Source organism: Puma concolor, chromosome A3, assembly GCF_028749965.1.
Source record: "Puma concolor isolate L17-30 chromosome A3, mPumCon1.1.hap2, whole genome shotgun sequence".
In the NCBI taxonomy this organism is placed as follows: Eukaryota; Metazoa; Chordata; class Mammalia; order Carnivora; family Felidae; genus Puma; species Puma concolor.
In genome coordinates this window covers 56,811,400-56,836,640 of record NC_141669.1, presented here as the reverse complement: position 1 = coordinate 56,836,640, position 25,241 = coordinate 56,811,400, and the positions used below count along the sequence as shown (strand labels likewise).

General features: G+C 40.2%; 1 protein-coding gene across 5 annotated transcripts in view; it reads right to left on the bottom strand.

Moving 5' to 3' along the window:
- The window catches only part of LOC147582466 (uncharacterized), a 65,878-nt gene extending 40,853 nt beyond the window's left edge, over positions 1-25,025 (bottom strand). For 3 of the 5 annotated variants that reach the window (XR_015249149.1, XR_015249153.1, XR_015249151.1), the window contains exons 1-2: positions 8,635-8,745; positions 8,141-8,234 (exon numbers count right to left, since the gene is read on the bottom strand). Coding sequence is in view for 1 of the 5 variants with exons in the window: in XM_086700987.1 (XP_086557113.1) it covers positions 8,141-8,234; positions 24,850-24,957 (202 nt within the window). In the remaining 4 variants the exon portion in view is untranslated. Of the gene's footprint in view, positions 1-8,140; positions 8,235-8,634; positions 8,786-24,849 lie in introns of those variants that run through there. The other 2 variants (XR_015249150.1, XM_086700987.1) reach the window with 2 other exon arrangements.
- Between the last annotated feature and the right edge of the window lie 216 nt (positions 25,026-25,241).

Below are 25,241 nucleotides of genomic sequence, written 5' to 3'. Positions count from 1 at the left end.
CTGCCTGTTGTACATATTTATGTCTCTTACACCAGCAGCTGTCATATGTAGAAAAATGACTTGTAGATCTTTAAAAAAATTTTTTTAATGTTTATTTTTGAGAGAGAGAGAGAGAGAGAGAGAGAGAGACAGAGCTTGAGTGGGGGAGGAGCAGAAAGCGAGGGGGACACAGAATCTGGAGCAGGCTCCAGGCTCTGAGCTGTCAGCACAGAGCTCAAGGTGGGGCTCGAAATCATGAACCATGAGATCATGACCTGAGCCTAAGTGATACGCTTACGCTTAACAGATTGAGTCACCCAGGTGCCCCTTTGGATCTTTTTTTTTAAATTTTTATTTACTTTTAAAAAATTTTCTGATGTTTGTTTACTATTGAGAGACAGAGCATGAGCATGGGAGGGGCAGAGAGAGGGGGAGACAGAGGATCTGAAGCAGGCTCCAGGCTCTGTGCAGAGAGCCTGACGTGGGGCTCAAACTCACAAACCACGAGATCATGACCTAAGCTGAAGTCAGAAGCTTAACTGACTGAGCCACCCAGGCGCCCTCCTTTGAACCTTTTTAAAATTCAGGTTTCGATTCCACAGGTCTGTGGGACCACGAGATCCTCCATTTCTAGCAAACATCCAGGTGATGTCTATGCTGTATCAGAATGTCAAGTGATAAGGCTCTACACCCTTCCTTTCCCAAAAGCAAAGAACCAAGAGATAGCTGATGAATTAGGGAAAATTTCCTCCGGATTTTCAGAGGTAACTGAGTTGCTGCAGTACTGTTTGTTAATGAGAAGGCAGAGAAAAATCATCAGAATCTTCAGACAGCCCACAGTATCCTATGAGAAAACCAGCAGAGAGGGAATAAGGGAACTCTTATCTTCCTGAATGATGTCATTTATGCTGAAACTTAATTATAAGCGAACATCCATCTTCCCTGTCAAACAATGCAGTGTACATAGGCCAAATCATTTTTAACGTAAATATAAATGGTTCTTGTGTGTAGCCACTGGGGAGATGGTTAATGTGGGGAGGGAGGAGGATGGAAAGCTAATTCTACTTTGTAAAGGAAAAATTGCCTCAGTGCCTTGATATTCTGTAACAATGAGGGAAAAAGCCCCATAAATGTTGGTGATAGGGAATCGGCTTGCTAGTGCCCAAAATGCAAGGATTTACCTTGAATATTTTTACTGTCTTTCTGCTTTCCAGTCCGATATTCACCCTATAAATATGTGCTTTTCCTATCAGCATGATGGTTTGTTTCTTTTTTCGTTTATATGGTTGAGTTTTCTGGCACATTTCTGTTCCCACAAACAGTTCTCTAGAGTTTTATATATAAAGAAGCTTTAAGTAAAAGACAAATTTGGTAAAAACCAAAAATTACTCATTGAAACTAGTATACTGTGTTGTGAAACCAGAAAATATAGAAACCGTAAGCTCCTCTTATTGGTACATAAACTCATGTATTTGGGACTGTTGCATGGCTGAAATTGTCCAATTTCAACTGCTTGTAAAATACCAGATACCTCTGTGAATCTTGATGGGAAAAATAGACAACCAGAGCCACACAGTGTATTGAGCAGGAGACTGGAAGGAGAATGTTCCAGGGAAATAAGAGTGTGTATACTAACCAAGCAGTGCAATGGGCATGAAAGATAACTGCATAAAGCACATAGATGTATGTGGAACATGGTGCATGTATATGGTACAATTTTATACATTATAGGCAAAAATATACAAGCAATTTTGGAATTGAATTCTAAAATCAACATTTATTAACACGCATTTTTATGCCCGCTAATGTGCTTAGGACTGTATTAGGTGATGTAAAGGGTATAGGTAAAGGTATAGGGCATTGGTCCCACGTTCAGGAAACTACAAGCAAACCCCGACAAGGATACTCCTACACATGCCCCAAAATATGACTAACGTTGTAAAGTGGTGACCATCCCAAAAGGGGATGGAAGAAGCAGAGAGAGGATTCCCTTCTGTCTGTGATGCCAAGGAGACTTCTGGACTGCGATACGGGCACTTGGGACTCTGGAACTACCCATTCCAATGGATCCCGGGCTGTGCAGGTGTGCGCATCTTGTTGCTGAAGATGGGCTACCTCACTGTTCTTCATTTGCAAGGCCAATGCCCATGAGCCCATAAGGCCACCTTACGTGGCTTCATGATCCCAAGATGATTTCTGACAAGTGCTGTGAGGCCACATGGAGGCAGCTGTGTGCTCATGACAAAAGGGGATATCGTGTTGCCCAGGGTATACTTAGGTTTAAAAAAGCCTACATCAATATACTTCTAAGTTGTGATGGAAAATTGGAATTGGACCTCAAACATAGGACCCTTACTCCAGTATCTTTCCCCTTTTCTTCACTGTATATTTTCATTTTTTCCCCCAAAATAAAATTTTTAGGTTTTTTTTTTTCTTTTTGGAACAAGCACTAATGTAGAAAAAAAGAACTGGGACAACTGTCCTTCCACTGACTCTGACCATTTGTCTCAAACTCTTAATGCCATTTCTTCCCCTACATTTTTAGTTTAGAGAGAATCAGAGAGGGGGGAAGAGACAGGGAACAAGAGAGGGAAAAAGAGGGGCAAAGAGAGAAGTTTTCTCTGGAGTTGCTTGTTACTGCCAAGAAGTAGAGGTAGAGTTGCTTGATGGAACAGAAATGGGAGAAGGATACACTTAATATCTATTATATAGAAATGGAGGCACAATAATTAACTGTCTATCTATCTGTCTATTCATCTATATATCTGGCTCTTCATCCTTGCTTCCTCTAACCTCCAGAGCTGACCTAGAATTAAGATAATCTCTTTTTTTTAATTGTTTTTAAGTTTATTTTTTGAGACAGAGAGAAAGAGAGAGAGAGAGAGCAAAAGAGGAGGAGGGGTAGAGAGAGAGGGAGAGAGGGAATCCAAAGCAGGCTCCACACTGCCAGTGCAGGTGGGCTCGAACTCACAGACAGTGAGATCATGACCTAAGCTGAAACCAAGAGTTGGACGCTTGACCAACGGAGCACCCAGGTGCCCCAAGATAATCTCCTTTTTAATCCAGTGCCTGAGGCAGAAACTGGTGGCAGTAGCCGACACTTCAAGTTGGGTACATGTTCTCTGACCGTACGACATGTCTGACATGTCAGTTTTGTAGTTTGGAAAAAAATCCTTCTTCAATGACTTTCTAGATGCGACTTCCTGAAAGAAAAAGCTTCAATTGTTTCCACAGTGGCCCTTTGCTGGCACCAATGCCCACACAGATGCCAGCAGCTAATGAGCTTGGTGAATAGGTGAGGAGGTGGCACGGGTCACCTTCCTTTGTGATCTATTTGTCATGTTTCTACCATTATTAGCTGTGTGTCAGAAGCTACTGTTTTGGTTTTTATTACCCTGTTTTGTGTATCTGTCGGGTTTCTAGTTGAAAATGTCTTTCTTGTTCTTTTGTTATGAATCCACAAAATCTCAACTCAATGTCCTCTCCATAAGGATAGGCTTTCTCCAGCATTGCCAAGGTGGCCTTGTGAGAGGAGACATATTTTGGACGAAATAACCTAGTTATCCTTCAAGAATTCATTAGTCCAGTTCTCTTAGACCCTAGAGTAGCATAATATTAATAGACATTTTTAAAAGAAGGAAGATAAAAACCTGTATTTTCAGGGCATCTCTTTTAAGGGAAATTTCAACAGCACATGAATTGTACCAGCTAGTCAGTAAAACATAACCGTCTTTAAAAAAGCTGCTTAGGCTTGGGGTAAGTTAAGAAAGAAACATAGGGTGAGGTCACTGCCCACATGGAGGTGGGAGTTGTGAGAGTTGTCATAGACAAGCTACCAAAAGTGAAAGTGTTTTACCAGTTGGAGAAGTAAAATGTCTGTATGTTAGAGGAATTCTGGGAGATTTTGAGGGCCAATGTGTGATCTGTAGCTTTATTCAAATGTAAAATTTCTTGAGCATAGAACCATTAATGTGTTACCGATGGTAGAATGAATGGAATGGGAAGTATGCTGTTGTATTTCACAGAATCTAAGAAACCTGTGATTGTAAGATGCACCATTATTTTATGTACTACTAAGAAAGGAAAAGCACTGTTAATTAAATGATGTCATGCCATTGATTGGAAGATGCAGCCCAATTTCACAGATGTTAGAGTGTAAAAAACAAAGGTACATCTTAGCCTCGATAGCATTCAGTATATCTCCCCTTTTAGATTTACAACACATTTTAATAGCTCTGAAAAGCCCCACAGGAAAAAAAAAAAACCTGTTTGACTCAGCTTTCCCCTGACTTTCTAACATAAAATGCTTTTATTGGGCAAATATCTTTATGAGCTCATGTGTTAAACTATATGTGAGGGAGTTTAATTCATTGTGATTCTAACTATTGAACTTCAACTTGTTGAATCTTTGGCCATGAGATCCTCCTCCAGCCGTGTTCTGAGTCCTTTGGACATGGCCTGCTAATTATTGAGAATTTTCTGGTATATCAAGAATTTCTAACCTAATCTTCTGTATTTCCTTCCCCATTCCCGGAATCAGCCATCTTAAATATAGTTTAGTTTTATGATTAAAAAATTTTTTTCCTAGGTTTTCCTTGAATTTATCATCTCATTTCTGAGTTTTTATTTTGGCTTATGTTTTTCTTTCATGTCTTGTATCATTTCCTTAATGTTTTTTAACTCATTAAGTTATTCATTAACTTAGTTAAGTTCATGAGTTCATTAAGTAACTCATTAACTCGTCCTATTTTGGAATAGGATGCTACAGTTCTTTTTTTTTTTTATTCTTAAAGTTTATTTATTTTGAGAGAGACAGAGACAGCATGTGGGGGGGGGGGAGGGACAGAGAGGGAGAGAGAGAATCCCAAGTAGGCTCCATGCTGCCAGTGGAGAGTCTGATGCTGGGCTCCAGTCCATGAAACCATGAGATCATGACCTGAGCCAAAACTAAGAGTCGGACACTTAACTGACTGAGCCACCCAGTGCCCCAGGATGCTACAGTTCTAATCTATATTTTGACTATGTCTTTCTGGCACACTCTTGTTTTCTACAACAGTAATATTCTGCTCTTTATTCTCTTTTTTTCCAATACTAACTTTCTATGGAATTCTTTTCTGTGGATCTTTTTAACGTGAAATTAGTTTTCTTGAACTTTTATAAGAAGCCTTGATTCAGATAGCTTTTCAAACTTCATGGACCTATCTTTTCTGTTGCTTTTACACAGTGTTAAAAAATATGTTAGCTTGTTTTCAGAGATTCCTGACTCTGTTTCCCTCCCCTATTTTTTTTTTTTTTTAAATTTTTTTTCAACCTTTATTTATTTTGGGGACAGAGAGAGACAGAGCATGAACGGGGGAGGGGCAGAGAGAGAGGGAGACACAGAATCGGAAACACGCTCCAGGCTCTGAGCCATCAGCCCAGAGCCTGACGCGGGGCTCAAACTCACAGAGTGCGAGATCGTGACTGACCTGGCTGAAGTCGGACGCTTAACCTACTGCGCTTTATCTAAGATTCAAACATTAGGCTGTATTTCTTACCAAGAGCAAGGATCAGCAAACTGATCCCATGGGCCAAATACAACCAGTCTCCAGTTTTTATAAATAAAGTTTTATTGAAACAGAGCCATGCTCAGTTGTTTACGTATTGTTTATGCCTGCTTTCATACTACAATGGCTGAACTGAATATTTGCAATAGAGACCTCATGGCTTGCACAGCCAACTAAATTAACCATCTAGCTCTTTACAGAAGTTTGCTAAGCCCTGCCCTAGATTGAGGGCACTTGTGTAGTAGTAAAGCTGGAGGGGGTCTTCACAGGGATTAACTTCTTTTCTTTCTCTGCTGCCTGCTTTTAATGCCAAGGAGAGGTTATAATAATACTTAATGGGCTTTAGTGCTCTTCCTTCTCTCCTGGAAAATCAAGTATTACATAAAAAAAAAGAAGAAAGAAGGGGAGGAAGTTCATAGTGAACCTTCCTACTCCTTGAAAACTCACATAGGCTATTGCCCCTAATTCCCTGGCAAGTGGAATGTGAAGGTGATGCTAGAATAATATATTCAATGTATCTTCTTTTTCTGGAGAAACAGCTTTTTAGGTAGATCACTGCTCATACCCATTGTACATATATCTCATTAAAGGTTATATTGCTTTAAAATGAGCTTCTGGTTGAGATAATAGTATTGGATCAAGATTTAGTTTATATTGAAATGGTTTGATTGGAATATCATAGTATGAGGAAGCAAGGAAAAGGCCAAATGTGCTTACATTAGATGTAATTTAGTAAAAATGGAAAGTTCAGGCGTTTCTGGCATATAGAGAACATTTATAGCATTTTGGCTTTTCACATTCATCTTTTAAAGTTCCCAGTTACAACATTTTCTTTTCTTGGCTCCTTAAAAATAATGAATAATTTTGCTCTGTAGCCATAGCTTGAAATATTTTGGTATATGTTAATTCAGAAGATAAAATTTCTTTTGGAAATGTTCACTTTTAGTCTGCATATTAAAAATGGAAAGTCTACTAGCTACAGTTCTAAAATTACCAGTATCATTGGGTGCATACCATTAAACTGTTTTGAGAACCTTATTCAGGTTCCAGGGTCTGGAAGTAACAGCCATCCATTTGGAATATCAACTCCAGCCTGGGGTTCTGATTCAAAGAGTTGCTCCATCCGGGAACCCTGTTGCACTGTTGGTGGGAATGCAAATTGGTGCAGCCACTCTGGAAAGCAGTGTGGAGGTTCCTCAGAAAGTTAAAAATAGACCTACCCTATGACCCAGCAATAGCACTGCTAGGAATTTACCCAAGGGATACAGGAGTACTGATGCATAGGGGCACTTGTACCCCAATGTTTATAGCAGCACTCTCAATAATAGCCAAATTATGGAAAGAGCCTAAATGTCCATCAACTGATGAATGGATAAAGAAATTGTGGTTTATATACACAATGGAGTACTACGTGGCAATGAGAAAGAACGAAATATGGCCTTTTGTAGCAACGTGGATGGAACTGGAGAGTGTGATGCTGAGTGAAATAAGCCATACAGAGAAAGACAGATACCATGTGTTTTCACTCTTATGTGGATCCTGCGAAACTTAACAGAAACCCATGGAGGAGGGGAAGGAAAAAAAAAAAAAAGAGGTTAGAGTGGGAGAGAGCCAAAGCATAAGAGACTCTTAAAAACTGAAAACTGAGGGTTGATGGGGGGTGGGAGGGAGGGGAGGGTGGGTGATGGGTATTGAGGAGGGCACCTTTTGGGATGAGCACTGGGTGTTGTATGGAAACCAATTTGACAATAAATTTCATATATTGGAAAAAAAAAAAAAAAGAAATGTGTTGTGAAACTTGTGATTTACCAGAGAGAACAGGTTTCTTTTTTTTTTTTTCTGTAAGACTTAATAAAACAGGAGCAAAATTGAAAAAAAAAAAAAAAAAAAAAGAGTTTCTCCGTCTGCCCATACGTTTTCATCAGCATTAGCCCTGTGCTTTAGTAAGCATTAAAAGTTAACCTGTTTGAAAAATCATGCCCACCCTTCAGCCTGGGAGGAATATATTTCTGATGACTGTTAAGAAGATCTATTTCAATGTCTACCGTCTGCAAAATCGTTGTCTTTTTCTACTTCTAGGCAGCTGGTAGGATGCTTCCTTGCCTCCTTTATGTTAGGAATGGCCTTTGCTCTAACCACTGAAATGTGAGAGGAGATTTTGAAAGTCACTTCTGGTTGTAAGCTTTCAGAGTATGCACATGAATCACCACTATCACTTTCTCTTTTCCTGAGCCTTAGCAATCAGCAACATTTAATATAGTGTGGGCTTTACACATCTGGGTTCCAGAATCAGATAATGTGGAGACAAGTGTTCAGTCAGCCTGTGCAGGATAGTCAGTGCAAGAATTACACCTTTGTGTTTTAAGCCACTGGGATATGTGGTCTCTTTTGTTACTGCAGCATAACCTGGACTTTCCTGATTGATTCAGTATGTCTGGGATAGCTTTAAAAAAGGATTTGAATTCTCTGTGGTGAGGGTTGGTTCTATGGAGAAATAATCAATTGTTTTCCAAAAATAACTTAACGTGAATGTTTGGCATAGTGTTGTAGTCAATGATTTTATATTAGCATGCCTCTGTGATACAGTCTGAATATACTTCATCCTGTCTACTCACTTTTGTTTTGCTGTTGCTCCCTATTCATGTTATTCCCAAGGAAGAAGACATTTGAAGTCCAGCTCTCCATCAGGATTCCTTGAAGAAAGCAACCCTAAGATACAATTAAATGGTATTAGACCTGGGGGAAATTCAGCTAGAGAATTGGGTTGCTTTAAACATAACATAACATAACATAACATAACATAACATAACATAACACATAACATAAAACATAACATAACATAACATAACAAACATAACATAACATGATAATATAAATATGGATTAGTATTCCTATCCAAGTTTTTATTGCAAAAGGTACAGATGATATGAGTGGAGGAGTAACTGAAACAAAGCATTAGCCAGAAAACCACATTTTTTTGTGTATGCCACACCACTGAATCCATTTCTGCATTTATTTTTAAGCCTGGGCACATAATTGTTAACAATTTGTCACCTTTTAAAACTCAGAGTGACTAAGATTAAGACTAAGATTAAGATTTTTCCCATACCCTGATCATACACTTGAACCATGTTAGTTGTAGTAGCCTTAGACAGAGATCTCTTTCTCTACTTCTCTTTAGTGGGCAAAAATCTCCTCCAGAGACCTTCTATTAGACCTACGCATATCCAGATCTTTGAGAAGGCAGCTGCCAAAGGAAGGAAGCCACTTAAACTGGTCAATGTAGGTTTATGACTTCATAGAACAAAGCAATGTTCTTTGCCTATTGTTCCATCTATAGCCACATGCACATATTAGCAGCAATAATAAAATATTGCTGCATTATCCCCAAAGCATCAGCCTCTGATAAGATAAAAGCTTTTTTCCCAGAGGGGTTGGTTAGTGTCTGGGGGTGGGAGATGGGAAAGGAAAGAATACATTAACCCCGTGGTTCTGATAGAAATGGTCTCTTCTGTTATGAAGAAAATGTACACTTTAAGCATGTGTGACTAGCAAAATTATAAGAGATCGGTTACTCTCTCACTCTGCTTATCTCAGTTTATAGGACTTGTAAGTGGTTAGAATGCTGCAGACTGCTCCCTGGGAAGTGGTCTATGAAAAACATATGAGTTAGATACAGAAAAAGAGAGTCAGAGCAGGAGAGGTTATTGAGGTATTGAGTGGGAACTCAGAATATATCCCAGATATCTTCGGTGTTGCTCTAGGCTCTTACAATGCTCTTGGATGAAGCTATTACTTCTGGCTTCTTTTTCTTTATCCCATTCTTCAGTGTGGGGATATATGTAACATAACATACATGTAAGGAATGAAGCAGAATAGTAAAATGAATGGTTGTGGATTCACACTCAATTTTAGAACCCAAACATGGTTGTAATTGCTTGTATGCTCCTCCCACATCATGTGCCTCTGCCTCCTCCAAGTCTGGAGATGAACTTTGTGTTGAACATTGCTTGTTGTACTAAAAATCATCCTCTCTCTTTTTGTCTGACTTTCCCTATAGAGTGTTGCTTGACTTGGATGGATTTTTGAGCTTTATAAAAATGATACACCTTGCATTAGTCTGCTGGGACTTGCTATTTTTACTCAATATTTAAGATGCACCCATGTTGTTTGTGAAATTCTATTTATTTTTCTTGCTTTGTAATTTTCTACTATGTGACTATAGTACAATTTGTTCACTCATTTTTCTGCTGGTGGATATTTGTTTCCCAGATTTTTTTTGGCTGCTGTGAACACAACTGCTATGAATACTTTTATTCATGTCTCCTGGGACACATGGGCAAAAGGTTCTTTGATTATTGCCCTGGGTTGTAGTGCATTTGAATATCCCACTTTACAACACACTGCCACACTTTTTCCCAGTGGTCCTACCAGTTTGCGTTCCTTTCAGCAGCAAATATGAATATAAGTTCCCATAAATCCATATTTTCAATCTTTGATATTATGTCTTAATTTATGCCAATCTAGTGTATAAACTATCTCTCACTGTGGTCCTAATTTGCATCTCCATGATTGCTAATGAGTTTGAGCATCTTTGCAAATATTTATTAGCAATTTGTGTCACCCTTGCCTTTTTTTTTTTTTAAGCTAGAAAGGTAACTATCTATCCAGTTCTCATTAGGAAAGAAAGAGAAGTCAGTTGATTAAAGTCTTTTATAATTAAATCCACAATTGGTAGATGACAGATGACCAGAAACCAAGAGGAATGGAATAGCTTCTCTTCATGAAAGCAGAACCGTGCTGCAGTACCCTTGGGAATTCCTTAAATCCTATACTTGTAAAATAATTGGTTCCTAATAAAGAACAGTGAATTACATCTATAAATAATGATACATGATAATTGGGGATTTTCCGTATTCCCACAGATAAGTTTATATTTTGTGGTTGTAAGCAACAGAAACCCCCTCTGACTAACTTCAGCCCCAAAAGAATATTCATAGCCATTCTGTTCTCAATAGAAAAAAAACTGGAATAGCTGAAACGTCCATCCAGAGGAGAATGGATGAGTGAGTTGTTGGTAGTTATGGCATGTTGTGTGATGAGGCCACTGAGACTGCACATGATCCCCAAAAGAAATTTGGGCATTGTTACCAAAAGAAAGGGGAGCATGGATGCTGGGAGGAAAATACCAGCTCCCAAACCCTTTGACTCACTGGACTTTTTCTTACGTAGAAAGACTGAAAGGAGTTGCTCATTTCCAAAGAAGAGAAATGGAATTTGAATGGGGGGGGGGGGGGATAGGTGTTTTTAACATCATCCATCATAAGAAAATATTGTTAGATTATTTTTCTAACTATACTGATGTTCCTTTTGGCTGAGGTTTTCTAGGCTAAGGTAATAGCCAATAAGATAATAATTTGTGCCAAGATGTGATGATGGTAATGACTTGGCTGGGGAAGGGGGTAGGCTGCAACTCCAGTGCCTGCTGGGACCCACTCATAAGCACTTTCATGTCCCATCTTAGAAACTGTGAACCACTGGGAAAGGAACAATCTCCCTACTCACCAAGGGGATGGCTAGCTGCTACGATTTCTTTGGGTCCTGTCACTAACAGGAACCATCTCTAAATCCCATCTCTCCCTCAACGTTTGAGTTGGCACCAATTTTAAACAAACATTAAATCCTGAATCTAGAGGGTACTTTGGTTTCAGCAAGGTCCCAAGAAGCTTGGGAAGCAAGAGGGGCTAAAGTTGTGAACTCCAGTTCCATACACACGGAGCAATGAGAGAAGAACAGTGCCATTTTGAAATCCAAAGGACTTGTGACCCACAACAAAGTAGTAGGTGGTTAGGGCCACTTTGCTTTAACTTTTATGTCCAGAAGGAAACATACCAAAGCACATGACAACTTAATTAAGACATATAAGTGATAACAGAATTTTAAATATGAAAAGTGTTAATAATAATGATTCCTCGTTTTTCTAGTTTGGATTATACCCCTTTGCTTTTATGAAGGACCTGCATTAGTACCTATTTTTGCTAACTGAAAGAAATCCAAAGAGGATCTTTGTTTTTATGAAAAAGTAGCATTCAACATTTGTTTTTCGCAAACTTAGGCAGTGTGCACTGTGAGCAGCAAGAGCGGCACCACCAAGCTCCTTCCCCAGGAACCACACTCAGCATCTCAGCATCCAGCCACCATAGCTTTGAACTGCATCTGTATGTATGTGTGCTTTATCTGGATTTATTTTGTGCATCCATTAGCGATGTGCATCCTAAGGTATCAGAAAAGCTTAAGAGAGATTATTTTTGGGGTCTGGAAAAACACAAGTTTTTTCTATATAAATTAATGGTAATAGCTTTTTCACTTTGTGTCATTTTGGTTCAAGAAAATTTTCATAGGAATGCTCTAGTTTCAGATAGCAGAGAAACCTGTAATAGTTGCCATTTATTTATTTTTCTCCTCTGCATCTTGCAAAGTGTCCTTTGTATTTTATTTCTGACCTTCATAACAATGCTTTCAGTAGGTTTCTTATTCCTATTTTACAGGTAAGGAAACTGAAGCTCAGATCACTTAAGTAATGTAGGTAAAGTAGCAAGCAACATTTCCAGGATGTTGCCACATTTGAAATTAGAATTAGAATGATGAGGGGCACCTGGGTGGCTCAGTCAGTTAGGCCTCTGACTCTTGATTTCAGCTCAGGTCATGATCTCATGAATGGTGAGATCGAGCCCTGTGTGGGGCTCTGTGCTGACAGTGCAGAGTCTGCTTGGGATTCTCTCTCTCCCTCTCTCTCTGTCCCTCCCTTGCCAGTGCATGCATGCTCTCTCTCTCTCTCTTTCAAAAATAAATAAACTTACAAAAAAAGAATTAGAATTATGAATAAAATTAATTTTTGACTTCTTGCAAAGGGAGATACGGTATTTGATAATATGTAGTATTTGATGACTATGCTTGCTATTACTGTGCAGGATTACATCAATGTACCCTGATGGTAATTGTTTATGAAACAGAACTGGAACAGTTTATTTTAAATTGGTAAAGGAAAATTATGGAACACTGGATGCTTTCTCTCTATGATAAATACCTTTTGACATTTAGCATCCCACTTGTGAAATGGCTTTAGCCAACTCCCTCTTTCCTCTTCTTTAAATGATATTGAGAAGTAGGGGGAAGCTCAGATGAGGTCCACCTTTTGAATGGGTAGAGAAAAGGGGCTAGAAAAATGTTAAGTTTTTTGGGCAACAGAGTCTATGTTTGGGTCTGTTGTCATCTTCAGTCTTGGGGCAGCAGAAAATTTGACCCATTTGGAGAGTAGCACCATAACACTGTATTACAACTCTGGTTTTCACTTAAGCAAAATGTCTCCACTTAATAGATTCTAATCCTTTTATATGCGAGGCAGTCTTATAATGCTATACAGAATCCATTCTTTCCCCCATTAGTTTCCTCAATGTATTATTTGTTGGCCAGCAACACGCCCATCTGGGTCACCAGGCCTGGGCATGTCACTCTGCTTCATCCACAATGGACTAGAGCTCAATGTCTCATGCAGCCATTATCTTTCTGCTCTAACTACAATCAGCAGTCTTGCACAGCTTGATATCCCCTTTAATTTAGAATTTGTCTTATTTCTTGGCTGCTGGCTGCCTTCAGAAAGGAATGAGCATTCTCAGTGAGTAAATGTAACTAACTCCCCAACCCTCACCCTTTCCCACCCCAGCAATCATTAGTTGGAACATCTGTTCACTCTGCGTTTAGAACATGATAGAGCTCATACTGGGATTTTTGGTTAGGATCTTTCAACATCAATTATTTACTAGACTGAAAGCTTCTAAAAAGAAAAAAACTGTGTCCTGCACTCAACTGGATTTCTGAGCCTGAGCATAAAGCCTGGTACGTATTAGGGCCAAAGAAATATTTGTTTAATTGCGTTGAATATTTACATTTGAGACACTAACTCAAAGTGGTCGGTAGAAGAGGGGAATCGGGAAGCCACATTTTGTCATAGAGATTTATGTTATGACTTATCCTTGATTGGAAAAGAACCATGTTAATGATCTTATTCTTATTGCATCATTCTGCTTACACATTTGTCTTTTTAACTCTGAAAGGCAGTAGTGAGAGTTAGGCTCTTGAGCCAGACAGACTTGGGACAGATCCTGATGTCTCTGCTTCATATCTTGGTGCCCTTGGGCAGGTTACTTAAACATTTCAAGCCTCAATGTTCTCTTCTGTAAAATGGGTATAAATAACCACACCTACCTTAATATAGTATTTTGAGGTAATATATTGGTAAAGTACTATAGTATGTGCTCAATGAATGACAATTTTAATGATTAGTATTCTACAGCTAATAACAAAACTGATAATTAAGCCACCATGGACTATAGCCGATTTTTCAATTCAGCTTCAAAGATATAGAATTTTTCACCATCTAAAATAGTTATTCAGAGAAGTAATTATTTACTTTACTTATATATACACTAATAATAGACATTCACTAATGACTGTAACAGCATGATTATTTTGTAGCATAAAATGGATTTTTCACCCTAGCAATTCATTTCAAAAAAATATTTTGAATTAGCCATAAGTAGTTCATTCCAAAACCATTATTTTTTCTCTCTGTGGGTTCTTATTTATTCAACACCAAGTCTTATGGTGAATATCAGTCAGCTATTGCTGTATAACAAACCATGCCAAATACAAGGTGGCTTAAAATAAAAATCATTTATTCTCACCCATACAATTGTGGGTTGTGTGGGAGTTGGCTAATCTAACCTGGGCTTAGCTGGGTGATTCTGATTCATGGCTGTAGGTCTGGCTAGGCTGAGTTCCTTATTGCTGGCTGGGGTTAGGTCTGCTCCATATGCATCCACTCATTCTGGGCCCAAACTCTTCTCATATGGATGACAGAGGCACAAGAGGGCAAGTGCATTTGTACAAGCACATTTTAAGCCATCATTTGCATCATACTTGCTAATATCTCATTGGCAAAGAAAGTCACATGACTTAATCCAAATTTAGGGAAATATATTTATCCTATAGAAATAAGCAGTCAGGAGTAAATATTTTTGAGCAATAATCAATCTAACCCTAAGTATAACAACACAAGAAATTCTAAATTGAGGCCAGCAGATCTGTGAATAATTTCTTCCCCAGGGACTCACACAGCAATAGTGATTGATAAAAGAACTCATTTTTCTAAGAGTACATCTTCAACCAACCTTGCATCACTAAGTGCTCAGAATTTAGAATGTTCAGTTCAGTATGTCTAAGAGGGAGGTATGCAACAGAGCTTTAAAAATACAGCACTTAAGAAAATAGACTGAAGTGAGTCCTAAGGGATATAGCTAAAGAGATTGCTATTACTTCTAGCAATACAATTTATGCTTCCTGCAAGAATACTATTTTGGGCCCTTTTTTTTTTCTTTAGAAAGAAAAACTAAACTGTCCTTGTGCTGAGTTTGGTAATTAGGCTCCTAAAATTTCAGGTAAGGCTTTGTCTATTTGGCTGAGTAGAAACTTTTATTTTGGGGGGGTATGTCAGTCTCAAGGTTGTAGGGAAAAAGAAAACATTAACACATCCTGCTCTAACACACTCTACACTTCCAAGTTTGTGGGGTGGGGGGGTGGGCTGAGGCATGCTATGCTCTTACACTCTTGCTGGCTTTGGTGAAGTCTTATAAAGAAGTCTTGTCTTGATGTCCACTGCTGGCCTTAGCCAGGGGCGCCTTATGCCACAAAATCTGGTGATTGAAATAGGTCCATTTAGATGTTTACCACTTGCATGGAAAAGAAAGTATTTGGACAAGGAATTTGTAGTTTTTAACAGTACGGCTGCACTAAACTGAACACTTCTGGAGTCGGTTTTCCTCTTCATCCTCCTCACTTCATCCTCAAGGTTAGCAAGCCGAGGACTTCTCATCTTTTGCACTTTGGAAAAACAAACACCATGATCTCAAGCAGGGGTTTCCAACCTCAGCTGCACTGTGAACTTATCTGGGGAACTTTAAACATACTGATGTCTGGGTCCTATGTCAGAGAGGCTGATTTAGTTGGTCAGGGATGTGGCCTGGGCATCAGGATTTAAGTCTTCCCGGTGAATTAATTGTACAGCCAGGGTTGTGACTCTCTAATCTTTCTTATATTTTTATCAAAAAATTTTAATGTTTATTTATTTTTGAGAGAGACAGCGGCATAAGCTGGGAAGGAGTGGGGCATGGGGCACAGAGGCTCCCAGGAGGGTTCTGTGTTGACAGCAGAGAGCCCTGTGTGGGGATCGAACCCATGAACCATGAGATCACAGCCTGAACTGAAGTCAGGTGCTTAACCCACTGAGCTACCCAGGCACCCCCGGATCTCTAATGTAAAGCCTTGCTAGCTTCAGCTTTGTCATTAGAATAGCTTGCTACCTGTAGATGTACTGTGCAAAATGGGAAGGTGGCTATTAACGAATTGAATATTGTCAGTGTTCCTGGAGCGTGGCATATTATCTCACTGAACTTAATCTTTACAAAAATCCCATGAGGTGGGTATTGTTGTCCTTGCTCTACAGATGAGGAAACAGAGCTTCAGAGAGCTTGCCCTCAAACACCGAGTTTTAATTTATTTATTCATTATATTTTATTTTATTTTATTTTATTTTATTTTATTTTAGTGTTTATTTGTTTTTGAGAGAGAGAGTGCAAGTAGGGGAGGAGCAGGGAGAGGGACAGAGGATCCAAAGCCTGCTCTGCATGGACAGCAGAGAGCCTGACGTGGGGCGCCAACTCAGGAACCTCGAGATCATGACCTGAGCCGAAGTTGGACACTTAACTGACTGAACCACTCAGGTGCCCTAACACAGAGTTTTTAATCACAAAGTTGGATTCTGATCTTAACTCTCAGCCTCAAAGCCCTAAGCCCTCTCTTACACCGAAATAGAGTTGAGTGGGCCCTGTTTTTGTCATCTTCCAACGTGCCTCCTATGATGGAGAAGAGTCTTCCATGGGCCCGTGTAGGGGACACATAAAGTTCAGCGCAGATTTGAACAGGCAGCAGTACTTGATTCAGAGGCAGATTGAAACCAAGATGACTAACATAAAGGGAGTGGAGGAGAAAAGGGCTGTGAAACTGGAGGAGGGCAGCTTTAGCCCGCATATCTACACATACGCCGGCTGAAGAAGACTTGTCAGATGTTTCTTTGATGACTTGTCAGATGATTACAGAAGAGTGGATGGAGGAAGAATGGGAATTTCTAAACATATTTAAAAATGACGGGAGAGGCTTTTGCCCTGGACTTCTAGAGCTTGCGTAGAGAGGATGATGAGGGGATTCCAGACAAGCTGTGGTTAAGGAGGAAGCTTGGAGGTGGATTTGAGGTGAAAAGAAGGGAAGTCCTAAAGTGGCTGTTGGATTGGAGAAGCCAGGGGCATGACACTGAGCATGACTCTGAGTGAACGCATGTGCCAGAGCCCCTATAAATGGTTTTGCACAGGAGTCCTATCCGTGGGCCCTTGGGTGACACTCGGTTGGTGGGTAATGTGTGGGAAATGTTCTCTCAAGATGGAATCTGTCCTCCTCATGGAGGCATGGCCTCACTGTATGACCACAAAGGAAGTCAGTATTCTGAGCGATGGCTGTGCAGGAGGCAGGACTGTCTTCAGAGCTCCATGGTTTCAACCCTTCTATGTCCTAAAATCTTAAACCAAAATGCAAACTTCAGAAGGAAAAAACAGCAAGTGAGATGGCTGTGATGAATGTGGATCGACAACAGAGCTCATAGACAATAAGCAATAACAATGTGATAGGCTTTTCTGTAATTTTCTCTAAGATTTTTGTAGGTACTGGTGACAGGGAAATTTAAGACTGTAGGTTTTACTCTGATGTTTTAGTTTAAATGTGGGTTTATTCCTCTTAGCTGGAAGTGATTCCAGGCGCTGGCTTTACTGCCCTTGTCGCTGACTTCCTGTGAATGTTTCTGAATTGGATGTGGAGGTATACACTAACCAGCTGAAGGACACGAAGCTTCCTTTGCTGATCTCTCAAAGCTGAGAACCAATGTCTACTTTCACAGAGGAAATTAATGAGTTAGGAAGCTGCATTTACATTCTCAATTCATGAATAATAGTCTTAAAGAGCATTTTTTTAATTGATTGTAAAGGATTTCTTTGTCCATGTTCCCATTTTGTTCCTACAAAGTCCTTCTGAGATAGACAGAATGGGCTTTTTGGTTTCCATTTCACAGATCAAGAAACTGAGGGGGTTCACAGTAGCTGTTTGCATTGGCTTCCATGCAGGGGGGTCCCTGTATGGTCTGTGCAGTATATCATGCTCTTCAAAGCCTGCTTCCAGCGAGAGCCATGTTTGGTCTCACAGAGGAAAGGGAGGATGGTATGTCTGGATGAGGAAGAGGAGAACCTGGATGAGAGTCATTTTCTCAAGTTCTTTGGGCTCTGCAAGGTGAAGTTCATGATGGTCTTTTGCTTTCACATTGGGACCCGTGTCTTGCATGGTGATTAAACAACACTGGTGAAAAATCACCTCTCTAAATTTTTTTTTAAGTTCATTTGTTTGTTTTGAGAGAGAGAGAGAGTGTGTGTGTGCACCAGCATGGGGGAGGGGCAGAGAGAGAGAGAGAGAGAGAGAGAGAGAGAGAGAATCCCAAGCAGGTTCCATGTGTCAGACAGAGAGCCTGACACAGGACTCGATCTAACAACCGTGAGGTCATGACCCCAGCCAACACCAAGAATCGGACACTTAACTGACTAAGCCACCAGGAAAATCACTTCTTGATGGAAAGGAAATAAAACATAGGGGCAGTAAGGCCTGCTGCCCTGGAGAATGATATTCTCCTCACTCTTTCCTGATTCTAAGAGAAAGGACAGAATGTGGTGATTCCTATTCTTTTGGAATAAAATTCCCATTTCTAATTTAATGGTGGGTTATTTTAATTATGATGAACTTGAACTTAAGATGTGCATTTAACCACAAACTCTTCAGTTTTGCTCCAGCTTAGATCTTTCACATTTAGTCATCCTGCTTTTCTTTCTTGAATGATTTATTTTTCCTTTTTCTGCTTCATGGCATCAGATTCATCCCCTTCACGTTACTCAGGAAGTGGTCTTCAAAAACGGGAGGACAAGAGGATCTGCTGGGAGTGAGGGAACTGAGTATTGTCACTTCTACTCTCTTTTTTCTCATCATTAACATTTTCTTATTATTTAATTTTTCTACTTTTGTGCTTGCTTTATAATAGATATGACATATTAATAAATCAGTCTATTACATATGTTTAACGTACATGGATATGTATGTTTCTATCACACAAACACACAACAACATATTGAGGTATGTGCCTGGATATTTTAATTACTAAGGATGTAAGTTGTGGTTTTTTAAAACTATTTTTTAATGTTTATTTGTTTTGAGAGAGAGAAAGTATGCATGTGCACACATGAGTGGAGGGAAGGGCAGAGAGAGAATCTCAAGCAGGCTTCGTGCTGTCAGTACAGAGCCTGATGCAGGGCTCGAGCCCGTGAACTGTGACATCACGACCTGAGCCAAAATCAATAGCCAGACGCTTAACTGCCTGAGCCTCCCAGGTGCCCTTGTCTATGTTTATAAAAGTTTGGAAACCCCTACTGTTGAGGGGTTTGAACTGGAAACTATAGACTGAAATCTTAACCCTCAGTACCTCCGAATGTGACCTTATTTAGGAATAAGATTGTGACACATGTACTTAGTTAAGATGAGGTTGTACTGGAGTAAAGTGGCCTCTAACCTGTTGTGACTGGTGTCCTGATAAGATGGACATATGTAGACAGAGGTACACAGGGAAAATGTGAACATGGAGGAAGAGATTGGAGTGACACATCTAAAAGCCAAGGAATGCCAAGGATTTGCTGGCCATCACAGGAGGCTCAGAGTGGGGTGTGGAACAGATTCTCCCTCAGACAGAACCAACCCTACTGATACTTTGGCTTCAGACTTCTAATCTCCAAACTGTTAGACAATATATATCTGTTGTTTCAAGCCCAGTCTGTGGCACTTTGTTCTGTCAGCCCTCAGAAAGTAATGCACCTCATAGTGACAAAAAAAATCATCTGAAATATCTTAAGAAGTCTTGACAAATTTACACCGTCTTCAAGTGATGCAATCTATCACTATGATCCTTTAGTTAGGAGACGTAAGCAGACAGATTTGAAGTCTGAGGAGGACACTGGGAGTTGGGGAGAGAAAAATATTCAGTGCTTCTGAAGACCTCTCATTACCAGAGGAAAACCATGAATGTCTCCACAGAAATGATGGGTCCAAAAACATGCTTGGGAGACTAAGCAATGCCACTGGGCTTTCAGAGAAAAAGGTTGAGGGGTTGAAGAAAGACATTTGGATTTTGAGAGAATCTAGAGAGGCCTGGGGCTAATTTTTGCTGGTTTATTTTTCCCCCATTTGTTTATTTGCTATAAGTCAGATTTTGGAGCAATTAGCAAAATATCATGCAAATATTCCCAGTGTGACTACACATGAATAACTTTAATTCTGCTGAACATTTGTCTTGTTGCTACAAAATACATCTGCTATTTGCATTAACTTAATCTGTGAAGATATTGTGAACTAAACCACAGACTTCCAGAGACATTTAGGAAGCAACTTCCCATCTTTATTGGACACTTTTGACTAGCAAAATCTGCTTTTGTGGTCACATGACCCTACCCCAGGAGCACCTCTTTTCCCAGTGCTGTTTCAGACAATAGAAAAAGGAGCATAATGGAGCATTGTAAGAGGGAAGTTGGTAGAGCAGGAGGGATGCTTATCAGTAACAGAAACAGACAGTGGAATAAATAATTAAAAGAAATGTTGTTAACACATGGATATGCATTCTGTGTATTTGAGACAGGGACAGAAGTGAATTGAACACTTGATATGTACAAAGTACTACGTTATGTATGTTACATCATTCATACCATGAAAGTCTCATGATCACTCCATGGGGTAGATTTTAGAGAGTCCAATCACTTGTTCTGCATTACACAGAGCATAAGGAGCAGGGTCAGTGTTTTACTGACCAGGGTCAGTTAATGTTTATTCAGTACCTACTACATGCCAGGCACTGTTCTAGTTACTCGGTATGATGGGATAAATGAAAAAAAAAGAAGAAAGGCCACTACCCAGAGAGCTGAGTTCTAGATAAAAGACCTATTCATATAAAAGTCAACCAACAAATAAAGAGAACACTTTCAGGTAGATTACAAGTATAAAGAAAATAAGACCGTGTGATAGGATAGCAAGTACCCGGCAGAGGACTTAACTAGACCAAGTAATCAGGGCAGGCCTCTCCGAGGAGGTTACAATAACCAAGACTTGACTGATGAGAAGACAGTTATGCAAAGAAGAACATTCCAGGGAACGAGAAGGCCAAATGCCACTGGTCAGGACCAAGAAAAGTAAGAGATGCCACTGGAGAGTTTTAAGCAAGCAGTAATGTGACATTGCAATTACTAGAAGATTGCTTTGGTTGCTGTGTCAAGAATAGGTTGTACAGGGCAATATACAGGTATCCCTGTCTGGAGGTGATTGTGTTGTCTGGGTGAGAGCTGATGGTGTCTGGGACCAGGGTGGAGGCAAAGGAGATGGAGAAGGTGTGGGCAGATGAGGAATATACTGGGGGACAAGACTGGCAGTTCAGATGGGAGGGGGTGAATTTCATAAAAGAATGAACGATGACTAAATTTATTTTGCCTTCAGCAGTTGGTGGATTATGGTTGCATTTACTGAGGTGAGGCAGGCTGGGGAGGAATGATTTTTGGGGTGTGGGAGAAATTGAGAATTCTCTTTGGGAAATACTAAGTTTGAAGTGCCTGCGAGGTATCCAAGTGACAATGCTGTATTGGGGGTAGTGGGAATTCTGAAGGGAGATTGCTTGGGGTCACGTCTCACCTCCACCATTTACCACCTGTATTACCACGGGCCAGTCACTTAAGGGATCCTAGAATAAGGAAAATAACACTTAAGCTGCTTCCTAGAATAAGGAAAATAAATAACTGGGCTTCTTTTGGTTCTGATTGGTTGTGAAGGTCAAAAGGGAATACATATAACAAATAAGAATGCCTGGCTTGTACTAAGTTATGAACATATATATTATTATCAAGTAGACATGTCCAGTATTTGAGTCCACGCTTGTTGTGCATACGTCTCAAGGAAAGGATAAAGCCAATTGAAGTTTAGTACTAATGACACCAGATCTGTCCTTTATCAGTCAGCTCCCTTCTGGTTTCCTTAACTTCCCAATTATTCTGTGGCTAAAGGCCTGTGGAAACTGACTAAACTGCAAAGATCATGCCATTCCCTTGGCCTGAAGCCTACAGAGCCTCCCGTTGCTGATAACATCTAAAATCCAAGCACCTTAACCTTGTGCTCAATGAATGACCTGCATCATCTGACCCCACACTCCTGTTTTGGCTTTTTCTTCTCGTGTTACTTTCCTTTGCCCAAATTAGTTTTCTCATTATAACATAAACGTGGCATCCACTTCTCCTATCCTCATAGTCATTTATTAATTCATTTATTTTATAGATGCCTGTTATGTGCTAGCACCGTGCTAAAAGCTAGGGCAATTAAATAAGAGTCATCTGTCTATTGGTTCTGCTCTTGAGATGTTAGCATCCCATGGCAAAGACATATATAAAGCACACTTTATAATGCAACCTATTGTAACAGAAGTATCAGAAGTGCCAGATGGGGAGCGCCCACAGCAGGAAGTGACATAGTCATAAAGACAGTGGAGAGCCCACGTATAAGGAGAATGCAGGAATGGGGATGAAGAAAGGAAGAAAGGTTTCCCAGCAGGGGGATCAGCCTGCACAGTGGCAGGGAGGTATGATGGTCATGGCGCATTTAAGGGGATTATGGATTCATTCTCCTGTCTTCATACTGGCCTCTCACTTAGTTATGTGACCTATTCTTCACTTTTACTGCCACTTACTTGCTCCCGCTGCAACTCAAGGTCTCGCAAGTTCACAGAGTGACACCGTGATTCAAAGAGTTGGGCTAAAATGTGCTGTGATTTTGGCCCCACCAATGAATATCTGCTCGACCTTAAGAGAGTTCTTTATCCTCCCAGGCTTGGTTTCCTCATCTGTGAAGTCAGGGATAATGCAAGGGCCTACTTCACAGTGTCACTGTGAGAAGTGAATGAGGTAAGGCGTGGAGGTCACTCACTACAGTGCTTTCTTGGTGTAACTGCTGCTTTTCCACATCTTGCAGGCTCCACGCATTCCCTGCGTGCGGCCTGCACCAGTCCTCAGTGAACTTAGTAGACGAATACATGTCTGACGTTATTAATTTTCTGACTTCCTATCCTCAACCCACGGTAAAGGCTTTAATTCCATTGCAATAAGTGACAAACTATAGAGATGTAGTTTCCTGCTTTTTTGAAACATTTTAAATGAAATTAATTATTATTATTTTTTAACTTCTAAATCCTTATTCCCGAGGAATGTCTGCTTTGAAGTTCCTTTCTTTCCCCAGAAGAGAGCAATTTATCAGCTTTTAGAAGATTATGATTCAGCAGGGAGCCTGTTCAAGTCCATTTTGAGACATGGGTCCCTTTGAGGCTTCAATACAAGGAAGGCACATTTAAGGCCTTGTTAACAGAAGTATTAATATTCATAATACATCCCTCAGTCTCTTTTGTATCTCAGACTCATTCCTCTTCCATAACACTGTGATCGGTATCACTTTATCTGCCGCACCCTAAGGGAATTTGCTAATAATTCACAAAACAAATAAATCTGCTCCTTGGCCCCTCTTTCCCAATTAGCCCCCCAGTTTATCTAGGATCACTTTCCTCTTTTTCTTTGGCTCGGATTTCTCAGTGCAGTGGCATGTGGTTGATGCACAGGCCTGGTTCATCCACAGCCAGCATTGCTGATGTAATCTGGAGAATGCAGTCCCGCTTCAGGCCGGCCCCATGCAAGGAGCAGAATGCCTCTTTTCACCAACTTGCCATTGGGAAATGTCTTTGTAGAGTGCCATTTAATAAAAGACCCATTTGGGTTTATTTCTCATGCTACCACGCAGCAAATGTCAGTATATCGTATGGAGCTGGAGTGATTGGGGTTTACTGGCAAAACAAACAAACAAACAAACAAACAAATAAGCCAGCCAATGAATATATGAAAGTAAACAGAGGGTTTGGGTGTATCTATGCTTGGAGATACAAATGAACATTTTAGAAGCAATATCTGATTCCATTAGTTGATTTTTCTGGTTTTTGGCCTGCGGGGTGGTAGATGTGGTCATATAAAATGAATTTGTAGCTTTGTAAATACACACACACACACACACACACACACACACACACATTAACTTGACTCTGTGTATGTGTTTTCTTTGTGATATTTTTGAGCCACATATTGACTTCTCCCCTTATTTGTTTAGTGACTACTGAAGTAGCTTATTATTTATTTCTTCAATCAAATCAATTGCAGGTATGATCATATTCTATTTGTGATTATAATTGGCATTTGAGACACCCACTGCTCCCTTCCCTTTTCACTCCCCAGACATCTGAAAAACACTGAGATATTTCAAACAGTTGCTTTCTCATCATTCAAATTATAGCACACTTGCATAAAATCTCTGATCTCCACTTTGAACTCCCCTTTAATCTCCTTCCCCAGGAATTCTTGTTCAGACCCCAAATCAAAGTTGAGTAACTGGAGAGAAGACCCAGTGCTGCCTTTAATGTGAGATCGGTAGGCTGTCTGCTTGGGAAATAAAAATGGTTGCACATATGGTGTTCTTGGAATTGTGCTGCCTCCTTTCAAGAAGACTGGGGGAGGTGTCAGTGTGTGTGCATGTGCGTGTGTAGGAGCTGAAGTCTCCATTCCTTCTTCCTTCTCAGAAAAGACAAGAAATATCACTTCTTGGTTTTCCATGAAGGTGACAAGACTGATTAATTTATGACTTTGAACTTTAAAATCAACAAGCTGCCCCCTTAAAAGAGCTCACAACCACGTGAAGACACAGGTGTGCTGGATAAGAACATTTCATAAGAATGAACAGGACTCATGGAGAGGAATCCTAAGTGCAACTTTATTTTTGTCCCCACCTCTCCCTTTAAACCTACTCAATGAGGAATGGTTTTTCCCTACCACTCGATAAAAACTGAATCCTGTGGCCTTTGTACATACTTTCAGATGGTAAATTCCAATGTCCACTTTAAGGAAAAAAAAAAAACCCAACCGTATCAACTTAGAATTAAGATGGCCAATCCAAATCAACCTTTCAAGTTCACAAAGAGTAAGTGTTCATCCCCCCGCTCCAACCTGCCCACCTGTCCACTGGCTCCTTCTCTGCTCCTCGTGTGGTTCCTCCTCCACTGTCCAGCTGCCATCAGAGACCCCACTGGGGTTGCAGAAAGAAGTAAGGAAAGTTCTTCCATGACTGATACCGTTGTAAGCTGGCTTTGCTTTCTCTGGACTGGACATTCTAGCAGAGGGTTAAAGATGACTCTGTCTCTCCTGGAGAAAGTTCAGGCTTGTTACAGACATCACCTGCCCTTCTCTTGACGTAAGTGCTATCAGTTTCTGCACTTGCCCTCCTGATTCCCGCGTTTAGCTCTACCCCATCTCCTGTAGCGCTTACTCCTGATTCCCCTTATACCATCAAGTCAGGCCTTCTTTAGGACTCCAGTCTTGTTTAAAATGACCTCACACTAGTTCTCTC